Source organism: Centruroides vittatus, unplaced genomic scaffold (genome assembly GCF_030686945.1).
Source record: "Centruroides vittatus isolate TY-2023 unplaced genomic scaffold, ASM3068694v2 contig_1343, whole genome shotgun sequence".
Taxonomy (NCBI): domain Eukaryota; kingdom Metazoa; phylum Arthropoda; class Arachnida; order Scorpiones; family Buthidae; genus Centruroides; species Centruroides vittatus.
Genome location: NW_027120855.1, coordinates 1,165,975 through 1,178,453, shown reverse-complemented (window position 1 = coordinate 1,178,453; position 12,479 = coordinate 1,165,975). Strand labels below are relative to the sequence as shown.

At 33.7% G+C, this 12,479-nt stretch overlaps 1 protein-coding gene across 1 annotated transcript in view; it reads left to right on the top strand.

Annotated features, from left to right (window-relative positions):
- Window positions 1-6,180, top strand: part of bun (bunched) — a 55,240-nt gene extending 49,060 nt beyond the window's left edge. Inside the window, exons 3-4 of the mRNA XM_067289314.1 lie at window positions 812-863; window positions 4,199-6,180. Of these exons, the coding sequence (XP_067145415.1) occupies window positions 812-863; window positions 4,199-4,441 (295 nt within the window). The 3' untranslated portion in view covers window positions 4,442-6,180. The remainder of the gene's footprint in view (window positions 1-811; window positions 864-4,198) is intronic.
- The last annotated feature ends 6,299 nt before the right edge of the window (window positions 6,181-12,479 follow it).

The window sequence follows — 12,479 nt, the reverse complement described above, 5'->3', positions numbered from 1 at the left end:
ATTATGCATTCCGTTCGATTCGCGTAGGAGTCTATCTGTTTTGTTGGCTTATTTTTGTATCCGGATCCGAAGCCGAAATGTAGTTTTTAAAAATGTATTGTCCGGACTAAATTTTATTCCGTCTCGTATCGAGTACTTTGTTTTTCATCTAGCAACTTCACTTTTATTTAAATTAGTCTGTAGTTTAATCATTAACTCTGTATGGTTAAAGCATACAGTTTAGTTAAATTTAATGCTCCTATAAATGTAAAATTTAGGCACGTAAACACATTTTTTAAAATGAAGTCTGTCGGCGGATAAATTTTGCAATATCGTTAAAAACCGCACGAACTAAAGCGAGAATATCGAACAAAAACTTTTGATGTGACTTCGGTTTTTTGCATTTGAAATTATCGATGCAATTCCCTTTTTTAATATCTGATTTTTCCATTTCTTTGACTAAAACTTTTTCTAATTTTATCATTTTAGTCTTTTTTTTTTTTTATTGGACATTTTTATCTTTTAAATTTGCTTCCTGTGTATTTTTTTAGATATTTCCTGCATTAAAAATGAAATGAACTCTTATACATTAAATACATATTTTGATATTGGTAAGGTACTTAGTGTTGTTTGACAACTTAAATGTAATATTTTAACATTTAAATAGATTTATTAAATAACTATTGTGACAATATGTATTGATTTAATAAATGTATTGTTTAAAATTAAGAGAAACATTCTTTGGATATTTGGTAATTTTTATTGATTTTAAGTAATTATTTTTGTGTAAATATTAAAAAGTTAATTGTCTGTATCTAATTCTTTTTTACAGTGCTTCTGCCGGATCGACCGTCGCCATCGATAACAAAATAGAACAAGCAATGGTGAGTCCGAGTTACGTTAAAGAGCGATTTCTCTAGTCTTAAGGTCGTTTATATTTTTAGTGATTTAAAAAATCGAAAATAATGGTTATTAATAAAGTCAGTACCTTATAAATAACATGGAATCGTAACGGTTCGTAACTAAGTGTTATTCCAAAAATTCTACTGCATACTTAAAGAACTTGGTTAGAATTAAAAAAAAAAAAAATAGTCTGCTTTTGGTATTATGCATTCTTGGACCATTAACACTTGTGGGTTAAACCATAAAATATTTTTATTGGAACTGTTTTATGTTTTAACAGTAATAGGAAGAAAAAATACTAAGAAATAGAATTGACATAATTTTTTTTTATTTAACTAGAAACAATAATTGTGCTAATAAGCAGACTGCACATTAAATGCATTTTTATAAATTTGGAAATTAAAAATATTAATAATCATTTTCACTTAATCATTATATAATAATTAATAAAATAATTCTTAAATTTTTTAAAATTTAAAACAAAGAATGAAACTTTAATATAGTCTCTAAATAAGCAAACATAGTTCATTAAATAGCTTTTAAGACTTTTATTTTCAATTTGTTTAACAAATTTTTGAGTATGGATGTTAAAATAACCATATGCAGAAGCCATTACACCTAAATCAATGACCTATTAAATGCAAGCAAATGCTTTTAGACTGAATCAGTCTATTTTTAGTTTATCTAAGGCAGACAATCTCTACCTGGTTATCACTAAAACAACAAATTAAATGCCAAAATGTCATTTTACTCTAAAAATATGCTTACTGTCTCATTTTTTTTTTCCTGGATGATCAATAAACATATTACTGATTCCCCAAAATCAGTTAAACTTCTAAAACAAGTCTGATGAATCAGAAAACACATCAGATTACATGATACATGAATTAATCTTTAAATTATAGCAAGGACTAACTAAACTAAAATTAAAAGGAACACACACCTCTCACACTTCTGTCTTTCTATTTAAAACTTTTATTTACGTTATCAGTTTTTAAATGCAAGCTTATGATTTTAAAAATGAGTTATCTGTGCACCGAATTAAATAGTTGTGGTGTGCACCAGTTACATAATCTTTAACGTTACATATTTGCACAATTACAATAATTTGCATATTTTGACAGAAACTTAGTTTCATTTTTTATGGCAATCTTCATTTACGTTACTATCATTGAATATTTGATTCATTTTTTATGCAAGTTTATGGGCTAATAAAATTTGTGTTACGACTTAAAATGCCTTCTTGGAGGGAAAAAGATGCTATTAAAATATTGCATATTCGAATGCAGACTTTTTTATAAAGACTTCAATGAATGATCAAATTATTGCTTTACTTGTCATTAACAGTACAATGTTTAATAATAATGTAGAACAATTATAAAAACAAACCACAATAAAAGTTGTTAATATGGTGTCGGCATATAAGTCTGTTTTGTTTCGTATTAAGTCGAAAACTTTTCTATTAAAGGAAGTATAAAATTATTAAAGCTTCTTTTTAGCATATCCAAATTTCCAGTATTACTACTCGTATCACTTTGGAGTTATTGCTAGATAAAATACGGGTTGTTCGAACGCGAGCACCGCAACGCTCGATTCGATAGTCGAGACCTACCGAGCGACTAACGGGCGGGTATCGTATACGGCCCGGATATGCCGGACAAAAAAATTCTCATTCCGAGCAGGACGGCGCAAGATTTTGTCACGCTGCTCGGAACGACACATAATTTAAAACTTGCAAACTGCTTTTGTGGAATTTTCCTTTGAATATTTTTGGATCGCGGTTGACTATGGAAAGCAAACTCACAGATAAGGGAGCTACTGTATATTGTTATCCTACCATTGTCAATATACCAATACTACGAACAAATCTTACACTCGACCCATAGTTTGTTTACGTGTTAGCTTTTCCTTTCTAATTTGTTTGTATTTAATTTTCAAGGTAGAAAAATCCTTTTTAAAACAATTGCCCGGTCCTTCCAATTTGTAGATATTTCACTGGAGAATAGTTAAAACCACTAGAATTTTACAAGAAAATTCAAATTTCAAAAGCAATGGGCCTGTTAAATTTATTTATATTATTCACTATTGATTTAATTAAATGCACTACAGTTTAATAATAAAAATTGTTATTTACACAAATACACAGAGAGATATAATATATATTTGGAAAACAATATTTACTACCTCAAAAACTTAAAATCGACTGCGAATTATTTTTAAAATTTGTTATTAAGTTCGACAAAAATACGTCGTCCGGTAAGATACGCACGCTCATTTTGCTTTTAAGCAAAATGAGCTGCAGAAAACTATTTGTATTATGCTATTTGATTTCTAGGGAAAGAATTGTTATTAACTGTTATAACTTGTTTTTACATCAATCTTACTTTATCATAAAGTTTATTTTAGTTTTTAGTACTTCTTTATATTCATATATTTCTTTTAGTTTTAAAAATGTATTTCTCTACCATTTTCTTGTTATTAAAGCAGCAGACATTTATTTTCTGTAGCAGGTGACACTAATGTATAATCAGATTTTCATGTAGTTTATGCAGATTTGTTTATATTATTTTTTTCCAATAAACAAATGTTTAGGTGCGGAAAGTGTTTCGAATTTGTCGGCGATACAAAGGGAATGCAATTTTACGGGAGTAATCGGAAAAATTTTAGTCAATTTACACTTTATCAGAAATCAAATGGCGGGATAGGAAATTAATTATAAATTATAAATTTTTATATTTATTTCACTCCGTACTGCTTACCAACCACTCATTTCGTGCACGTTCTAAGTTAGGCATTACTAGAAGGAATTAAATAGTAAAACAATAAAAGGTGTACACCTTATCGAATTAAATCAAAGACGGATAAATCACTGCTCGAGTGTTAACATACTTCGGGAAGCTGCGAAAAGCTAATTTTACTTGCCTCTATAAACTATAATTTGTTAATTTATACATAAAGTATGTAACAAAGTGATAATTTTATCTTTACAATAAAGAAGTAAATGCCATAGAAAGGATTGTTACATAACAATATTTTAAGATATACAATAAACAAAAAGTTAACAGGTCAACTTACGTTCAAATTTAGACATTCTCTGAAGGTAAAGTCAAAATTTTCTTCTGTAGGTTATTTGGCAGTGTAAGTAACAATATTAACGGTAGAGAAGGAAGGGTGTAAAATGTTTATAAAACAAAATTGTTACAAGCTGTTAAGACAAAATATTGATTAATGTTTAAAGTAGATACTGTATATTTTTAGGTGTACAATGGAGTGATTAAGATTTAATGTATTTTTTTTTTATTTGTTTTACGTACAGGATCTAGTTAAAAGTCATCTAATGTTTGCCGTGAGAGAAGAAGTGGATGTCTTGAAAGAGAAAATAACCGAACTTTTGGAACGCATATCTCAACTAGAATACGAGAACGGATTTTTGAGAGCCAATGCGAGTCAGGAAACACTAAATCAACTATCTCAGATACCCACCAGCCAGACTGCGGTCACCCAAACTACGGTTCTAGCGGCACCCACACAACAACAGCAACAACAGCCTTCGACATAAATTTCTTCTCACAAAGTTCCTTCTATTTTCAGACGTAGACGAGTAGATTTTTGTTATTGCAAGCCCGGGCAGAAAATGTAACAGTTTTAAAAAAAAACAAAAAAAGTTCTTTCCAGCAGGGTTGTTTCCTAGGTGTATATATTCATTACATTCTTGTTATAACTTGGTGCTTTGCATAAAGTCTTGCAAATGGAATAAATCTAGCACAAATTAAAGTTAGTAGCCAAATAGGACGTTACGTGTCTGTAATGGAAACAAATTTATTGACATTTTTTGGAAAAATCGTACGATTGGTATATATTATATATATATATAAGGGAAGAGATGCCATCTTCCCGTCTCTGGTATTACTTATGAAATTTTTTTTTTCACGTGTGTGTCGTGTGCGAGGATGTAATTACGGAGTTGTGTAATACATGATATCGGGTGTGGAATTTCTAGCTACGTAGTTTGTAATATAACCTGGAGCAAATTTCTCATTCGATTAGCCAGAATATCACGGGGAATAATTTATATACGGACCATCAGATGACGCAGCAACAACACTTCTCGGTACAGAGGAATTAAATAATTGGGAACAACAACAACAGCCTAATACCCGGTTTCCAGCGTCGGAGATAGATCTGAATTTTTTTTTAATTAATTGGAAGTAAAAAATGCATTTGCAACACGAATTTGATGCCGTTTCGTCCCTAATATACGCACGAGTTTGGTGTTTTTTGGAACAGTTTTTACTCCGACGACCGTCGCTATATATATATATATATATATATATATATATATATGCATAACGCCTCGATAATGTAACGCATTATGTTGTTTGTTATGTTTTGTAAAAATATAAATTGGAAGTAACTTATATAAGGTAACTACTTTGTCAATGATTTAGTTAAGGACATGATTTGCTTTACGAAAAAAATATACACACATATATACGCCTTATTTTAATGATTTTTTTGTGTTACTGGCAGCTTCTTGGATATTGTAATTAGCCAAACTAAGTCAACATCACTTTTTGTTTTACTTACGTGAAATTTTCCAAAACATTTATTAGAAAAAAAATGGTTATAATTGCAATATTACTGGGTGCATCAAATAAACTTTTATTGTGATTTGCCGGAAAGTGTATTATTTAGTTACGTCACAGAATATATCCGAAACCCGTCGTAATCTAGAAATTTGCATATTCGGACGTCCCGCCCGTCTGTCCACGTGTGTTACTTTTTAACGCGTCTCTATGGCATCCGAAGCACCTTTTACCGAAATTAATTAGGTCCTCCAAACGTCTCTTCGCATCCAATTAAATTATTCTCGAGAATTTAGTGTATTATTAGATGGTCCGGTCTTTTTTTTTTAAGTTTTAAATTGGCAAAATTTTGATTTATTTGACTCCATTATTGGGCAGAATATACATGAACTAAGTCAAAAAACCGGGCTCGTCTATCTTTAAATGTTCCTCCTCAGATATTCCCAAGTATTTGTGGAAAATTATGTATATTTTATTGTAAAACTGTTTAATCATGTTTTGTGTTATTAAATGTTTGTATGTTTTTTTAATTATTAATTTTTTTTATTTTAGTAATGCATTATCTCTCTTTAGATGCAATGGATAATTTTATACGGTAGCGTAGATGTTTTTAAAAGCAGAATTGTTCATCCCATATTCTAATGAAATTGTCTAACTACTCCATATGTTCGAAATAATAATTAATAAAATATAAAATGTATTACAAAACTAATGAGTTGTTAACTAAGAACTCCCGATTTCATTTATTATTTTTTTTGTGTGTGTGTTTCTTCCTCTTAAAAGCTGCAGGTGAGACTTGTGTAACGATCTAATCGACCCAGGTGCGTCGTATAAATCTGGTTAAGTAATCCGAGGAAATTCATTGCATCAAGGTGTAACGTCGAGCAAAAATCTACCAATTATGCAATCTGTGATTGCACGCAATTCACGGGAAGACCGAACCCATTTGTACTATGCAAATTTTCCCTAAACACCTTATGAGGTATGTACTTCAGATGAAACGTACAAACTGCAAAATGGCATTAAGAGTTTTTACTACAGCGATACATCGAAATCCCACGGATTCGTGAGCGAGAAGCGTAAATGGCGTCACAAAAATAGCTCTCGATGCCAGTTTTCCGAAGGAATCGTTTAAGGAGTCGAGTTGTGTGAGAAGTTGTTGACTTTAATAGTTTCGAACGCGTTATTCTATCCATCAAAAAAACGTCAAAAGAATGTCTACGTGTTGCTAAACAACTTTCGATCCGTAACAAACGATTTATTAGGACATTTCTTTGTCCGGGAGGCAATAAACACGGGAGCAAAGGCGGTCCTTGAACAAAATAAAAAAAATGTTACGCACGCTTTCCAGGTATCTTTCTAACCTAATTTCGAAGTCTGGAGAGTTTTGTATGTAATTTTTTCAATGTTTGTCTTAACCAACATTTAAATAATGGTTCTAGAACTTTAAATTGTAATTATGCGTATCGCGCGTAGATGGCGCCACTAAATACGTTACGCCGCATTTTAAATCCGTTTTACAACGCATACATTCCGTTTGACGTATCGTATACAGTTGACGACCGAGGTGGGAAAATGCCTCGGACGTTTTGAGCAATTTAACTATCACGTCATCGGAATGCCATCCAAAATACACGTGTATGGTTATGGGAGTAATTTATTGCTTTCTCTCTGAGTTCCGAACAGGGGCACTCGAACGATTTGAATGAGTGAAAAATTAAGATTTTTTGGTTATAACTTGACACCAAGTTGCTAAATTGCATAATCCCGTTCTAATTTCGCATTTTTTTTTCTTGTAACTTTGTTTTGAAAATACGTTTCATCGTATCATGCTTCGTTAGCGGCGTTTTGGGTTAATGTTAAGAATTGCAAAATTGTAGTAAATGTAAAATAATTAAAGCTAAAATATACAATTAGTAAAGATGATTTGTAATTCTTAGACAAAAATATATCTCGTTAATTACGTGCGGATTTTACGGGGGTCATCTAGGATCAACAATAAAGGAGTGGTAATTTTGGCTTCAGTTACTGAGTAATGCGTTAGTCTATGCGAAACCTCAACTTACTAGCGACCCCGTTATCGTATTGTAAATACAAAGATCGCTCGATCGGGAATCTAATCTGGACTCTTGTGATAAAACTGATCCGTTTTCGTGTCTTTCTATTCAAGACCATTAAAATACTTTCAAACTCTATGACTAATAGAATTAAGGCGGCGACTCCACTAGCCGTAAAACCCCTCGCCGTAAAAGCTTTTAATCACGTGACCTATTTGCGTTTGCGCTCGGATTGCGGAGGAGGTCGGGCTAGCGAAGCTTTTTACGGCGACAGTACTATTACGGTGTATACGTGATATATCGATATAAAGACAATAATTATATTCTACGAATTTTCTCTATACTATAATTACAAATATAGTAAAAGTAATATCTTTACTTTCATATATTGACTTTTATTATTATATTATTAAGATAATATACAGCATTTATAAGCTTAGCTTTTTTATTGTATACTCCTCTAAATTGAAGGATTTTCCTTTGGCCGTTCATATCGCGTGTTTTAGGCATCCATTATTACAATCGGGATACCTCTTGTCGTAGATACACGAATACTTTCGGATGTTTTCGATAAATCTTTTCAGATCTTCTAGAGTAGCCACGAGAGAACGTACACAAAAGCTCGTTTTCCGCCATTTTCGCACCGTGTCACGATGACCTAGATTTAACTGACTTCTGATTGGTGGATGGTACCAGTTTACGATCGTATTCGCTTCGAAAGTTGAACACTGCTCAACTCGCTTTTACGTTGGTTTTACGACCTGCTCGGGCGTAAAATATCATGGTCACGTGATTAAAAGCTTTTACGGCGAGGGGTTTTACGGCCCTTTTACGGCTAGTGGAGTCGCGGCCTAAGAGCTTGTGGATGGTTTGAACCGAGAAAGTTTTCTCCAACGTTCGTTTCGAACGAATGCAGAAGAGGAATCGAGCAATCCACAGAAAATCCCAGTTCTAGTCGTAATTTGAACCCGGATCCTTCATTTTGATCTAAAAAGCGCGTAGTATTAATATGCATCTGGGGCATCGAGATGCGGGAGCTGGGATTTTTCTCCGGGCCCGAAGAAAACGAGATTCGTAGTGATTGCTGCTACTATAAAAGGCCGCGTTTCTTTCTCCAGCGAGAGTGTAGCGAAATGACGTCACGAGCAGCGTTGGCCATTTAGAAACTGGGGTGCATATACTTTTAGTTTTGTATGGATCGATCTGTAAAATCGGATCAGCCCTTGTCACGTGATACAGATAGCTTCTGTCATAGCAGAAAATATACAAGTAGGATCGAAGATGGCGACAAACATTTGTTAGTTAATAATAGTCTCTGCTTTTTTTAAAATTATTATACGTATAATAGCTGATTTTTAAAAATATTATACGTATAATATCTTTAAAACTCTGTATATGTTAACTAACAAGGATCAATTAATTAAATTAAAATAATCCATTTTATTCCTCGATATTAAAACAGTAGTTGGTACTAAACGACATACGCTGTTATGAATTATCGTTTATTTGACAAAATTGTTTGTGCTCATTCGTACGAATTTTTAAATCGTATTAAGTTTATCGGATATTTTAATAATAATGTTTTTACTTGCCATTTATAAGTTTTAAATACGTTTCTCTGTCAACAATTACACGTATTTCCTCGTTATTTACCACAAGCTTAACTTCTACCATGGAGGCCGCCATCTTTAATCTATATTATCCGATCCAAACGATCCTACCCTCCGCTAGGATTAGTTTGATCGCGATCCAGTTGATCCTAGATGGCGTTTGTATACGCAAATAGAGATTGATCGGATTGCAGTAGTTCCTTTGTATACACGATTTGAACGATCGAAGTGATCTCGGATCAGTTTGATTCCAAAAGTATATGCACCCCTGGTTTCAGAGTGCTCTCAGTAAAACGCTTCTCGAGCGCTGCATAAAGAAACGTGGCCAAATTAATCACTGGATAGCCGAGCGGTTAAGGTGGCAGTTTGCCGCCCTGGGGACCTGGTATCGAATCTGGACGGGTCGAACACCCCAGATATTTTTGGGGGTTGGTCTATCCGTATACGTGGGCCTCCGTCCCTCGCCAACCGGTCGCTCCATTGTGGGTCTGTCCGAATTCGTGTGGACTTGTTAATAAGTCCCTGTTGGTGCACATAGGACGGAATAAGTTTTAAAAAAGACTAGTTAGATGACGGTGTAACAAGATACGATTTTATAGCCCCAATGTATCCAATCTCCCGAATTTTCACAAATAATCCTCCGCCCCCCGCTGCAAGCCGTTGTAGATCCGTACCGTTAGAAGCTAATTTAAAATGTTGCCGAATGGTCACGTAGTTCCTTGTGTATCGATGGTTTGCGTCAAAATTCAATTTAACCAATTAAAATATTTTTCAAAACTAATTTCTTCTGTTAATTTAACGTATTAATCAAACGAACTCGCGCAGAAAGTAAGGGCTCCCGAATTTCTAAAGTAATAATAAAGTCGAACGTTCGGGTATCAAATATTAAATATGACTATTCGCCATTACTCATTTGAATATAAGAGAAATGCTTTATGTAACGTGTCGATTTATGAGATTTTTTCCGAAAGTAATTGTATTCATTTTTGGTTGTATTTTTTAAATGTAAATAAAACGAATTAAAATTGAGTCATAGGTCTAAGGGTGCGTATCAAAGCGAAACAAGATTACTAAACAAATAAAAATATCTTTATAAACAAAGTGGGACGATAGCGAGGGTTTAAAGGTACAGTAAAACTGCTGGTGAATAATTCTAATTAAACAAAGATACGGTATTATTTGTTGATCCAGAAAATTCCTTGTCGCTTTATCTATCGATCAGTTTCTAGTTCAAAATATTTCTGTTATTCGGTCGGCAACTTTAAAAATGTTTTACAGCACGCGGCTATTTATATATTTACACCTGAGTACAATTGACATACGGGAAAATATCGGGAGAGTGGTCCAGACGATTAAGCAGTCAGTCTACCACTCCGAGGGATCCGGGATCGAATCCGTAAGAGTCATTCCAAGAATTCTTCGTTCGGGATATATCGAGTTTCGTCACTCTGCCACTCCATTATGGGTTCGGACGAACCCGTAGCGAGTATGACGAAAAGATTTTCTTAGTGCCCGCGGGACGGAAAAAATCAAAAATGAATAAAAAAGACAGTTTATCGTTGCACAGTTTAAGGCATAATTACTTAGCCTTTGCCTGTCACCTCGCGCTTTCGGGATCCTCAGACAGGCACACAATATATATTTGTCGACACTCATATTGAGCATGGCGTGATACGGCTTTACGTTATACAAAAGAGGCGTCGTGACTTCACCTTTGCCAAGACCTTTGCGTCGAGCGATTCAAAACTTGAGTTTCGTATACGTGTGAAATTTTACGATTTTCTTTATTTTCGAAACGAGATAAATCAGAAGAGAGATTCTGGTTTTCAAAAGTGTGACCTATACAGTTTGTTATAATACAAAATTATAGAAATAATTTTGATTTGAAGATATTTTGTAGCATTATCACGTTTATTTCAATATTTTATACAATAATTTATGCAGCAAAAGCGTAATGAATATAAATAATTGCACTATGCCGCTGATGGAAAGTTTAGTTTTAATTGTTTACAATTTTTATGCAAAAAATATAAAATTAACACGAGAAAAATAGGACAAGTAATTTTGATGAATAGAGCGCTCTAAAATTTAATTTTATCTGGAGCCCTTTTCGTTGAGACGCGAGTTGCTGTTTGTACACAGCAATAAGACACGTGGCTCATCTGCAGAGGGAAAGATGCCATTCGAGAGGTCTTTTTATGAGAAATTGGTCATATTGAAAGTGTTATAAATGTGAAGGAAACCCGAAAACGCCCTTCTGCCGGTGCACGAAACCACTACCCACTACTAGTTTTGGATAGTGTTCTGCATTTGGCCACTGGTGGGCTTTGAAGCAAACTTCCTAGATAAATAGAGTAGCATGTCTTTTTTTTTTTTTTTTTAACTCTTTCCGCCCGGTGGGCACTAAGAGGGCCTCTTTTAGTAGGCCCATTATGGGTTCGGCCAGGCCCACAATGGGGCGACCGGGTGGTGAGGGACGGGGCCCGACATATCCGAACGGACCACCCCCCGAAAAATTCCTGGGGATTATTCGACCCGTTCGGATTCGATCCCGGGTCCCCCAAAGCGGTAGGCTGCCACCTTTACCGCTCGGCCATCCGGCCGTCTAGAGTAGCATGTCTGTGATACACCGATTCCCCATATTTAGTCTAATTATTGTTCTATTGAATTTTATAACGATGTGATACATGTGTTAAGATTTCGTTAAATAAAATACATAATATCATAAATAAATATTTCGAACTACACTTGACCGTATTAATTAAGGACTAAAGATGGTGGCAATTACTTCGAATGTGGTACTCGTTTAATAATTCGTCGCTAAAATATCCATCGAGTTATTCACGCTTTATTACAACAAAATGTATCGAATTATTGACGTATTTCCGGTAAATTCTTCATAATCAATACTTTTATTACGTATTACTTTCGAAATAATCATTTTTTATATGAAAATTTTGACGAATTTCCGAAACGAATTAGTCCGAGTATTTTCAAAATTATAGATGCTACACACATAAATTAGAATATTCGTATTAATGAGGATTATATCGTATCAGCTCATTATTTTACAACATAATTTTAATTTCACATTTCCACGTTTACAAGTTAAACAAAAGATTGCACAAAATCCAACGATTAAATACGGGCGCATATCATCTTCAAAAAGGAAAGAATTGGCGCCTGCGGAACAGCTTCAAAGATGTCACACAAATTAATTAATGAATCGTCCTAGATACAATATAAATAAACGAATTCACGTCACTGAAAATAAATATTGTCTGGTTCTTATCAAAAGCGCGATTCACGGTTTCATTCGTTGCTAAATGTAAACGTCGTGTCGA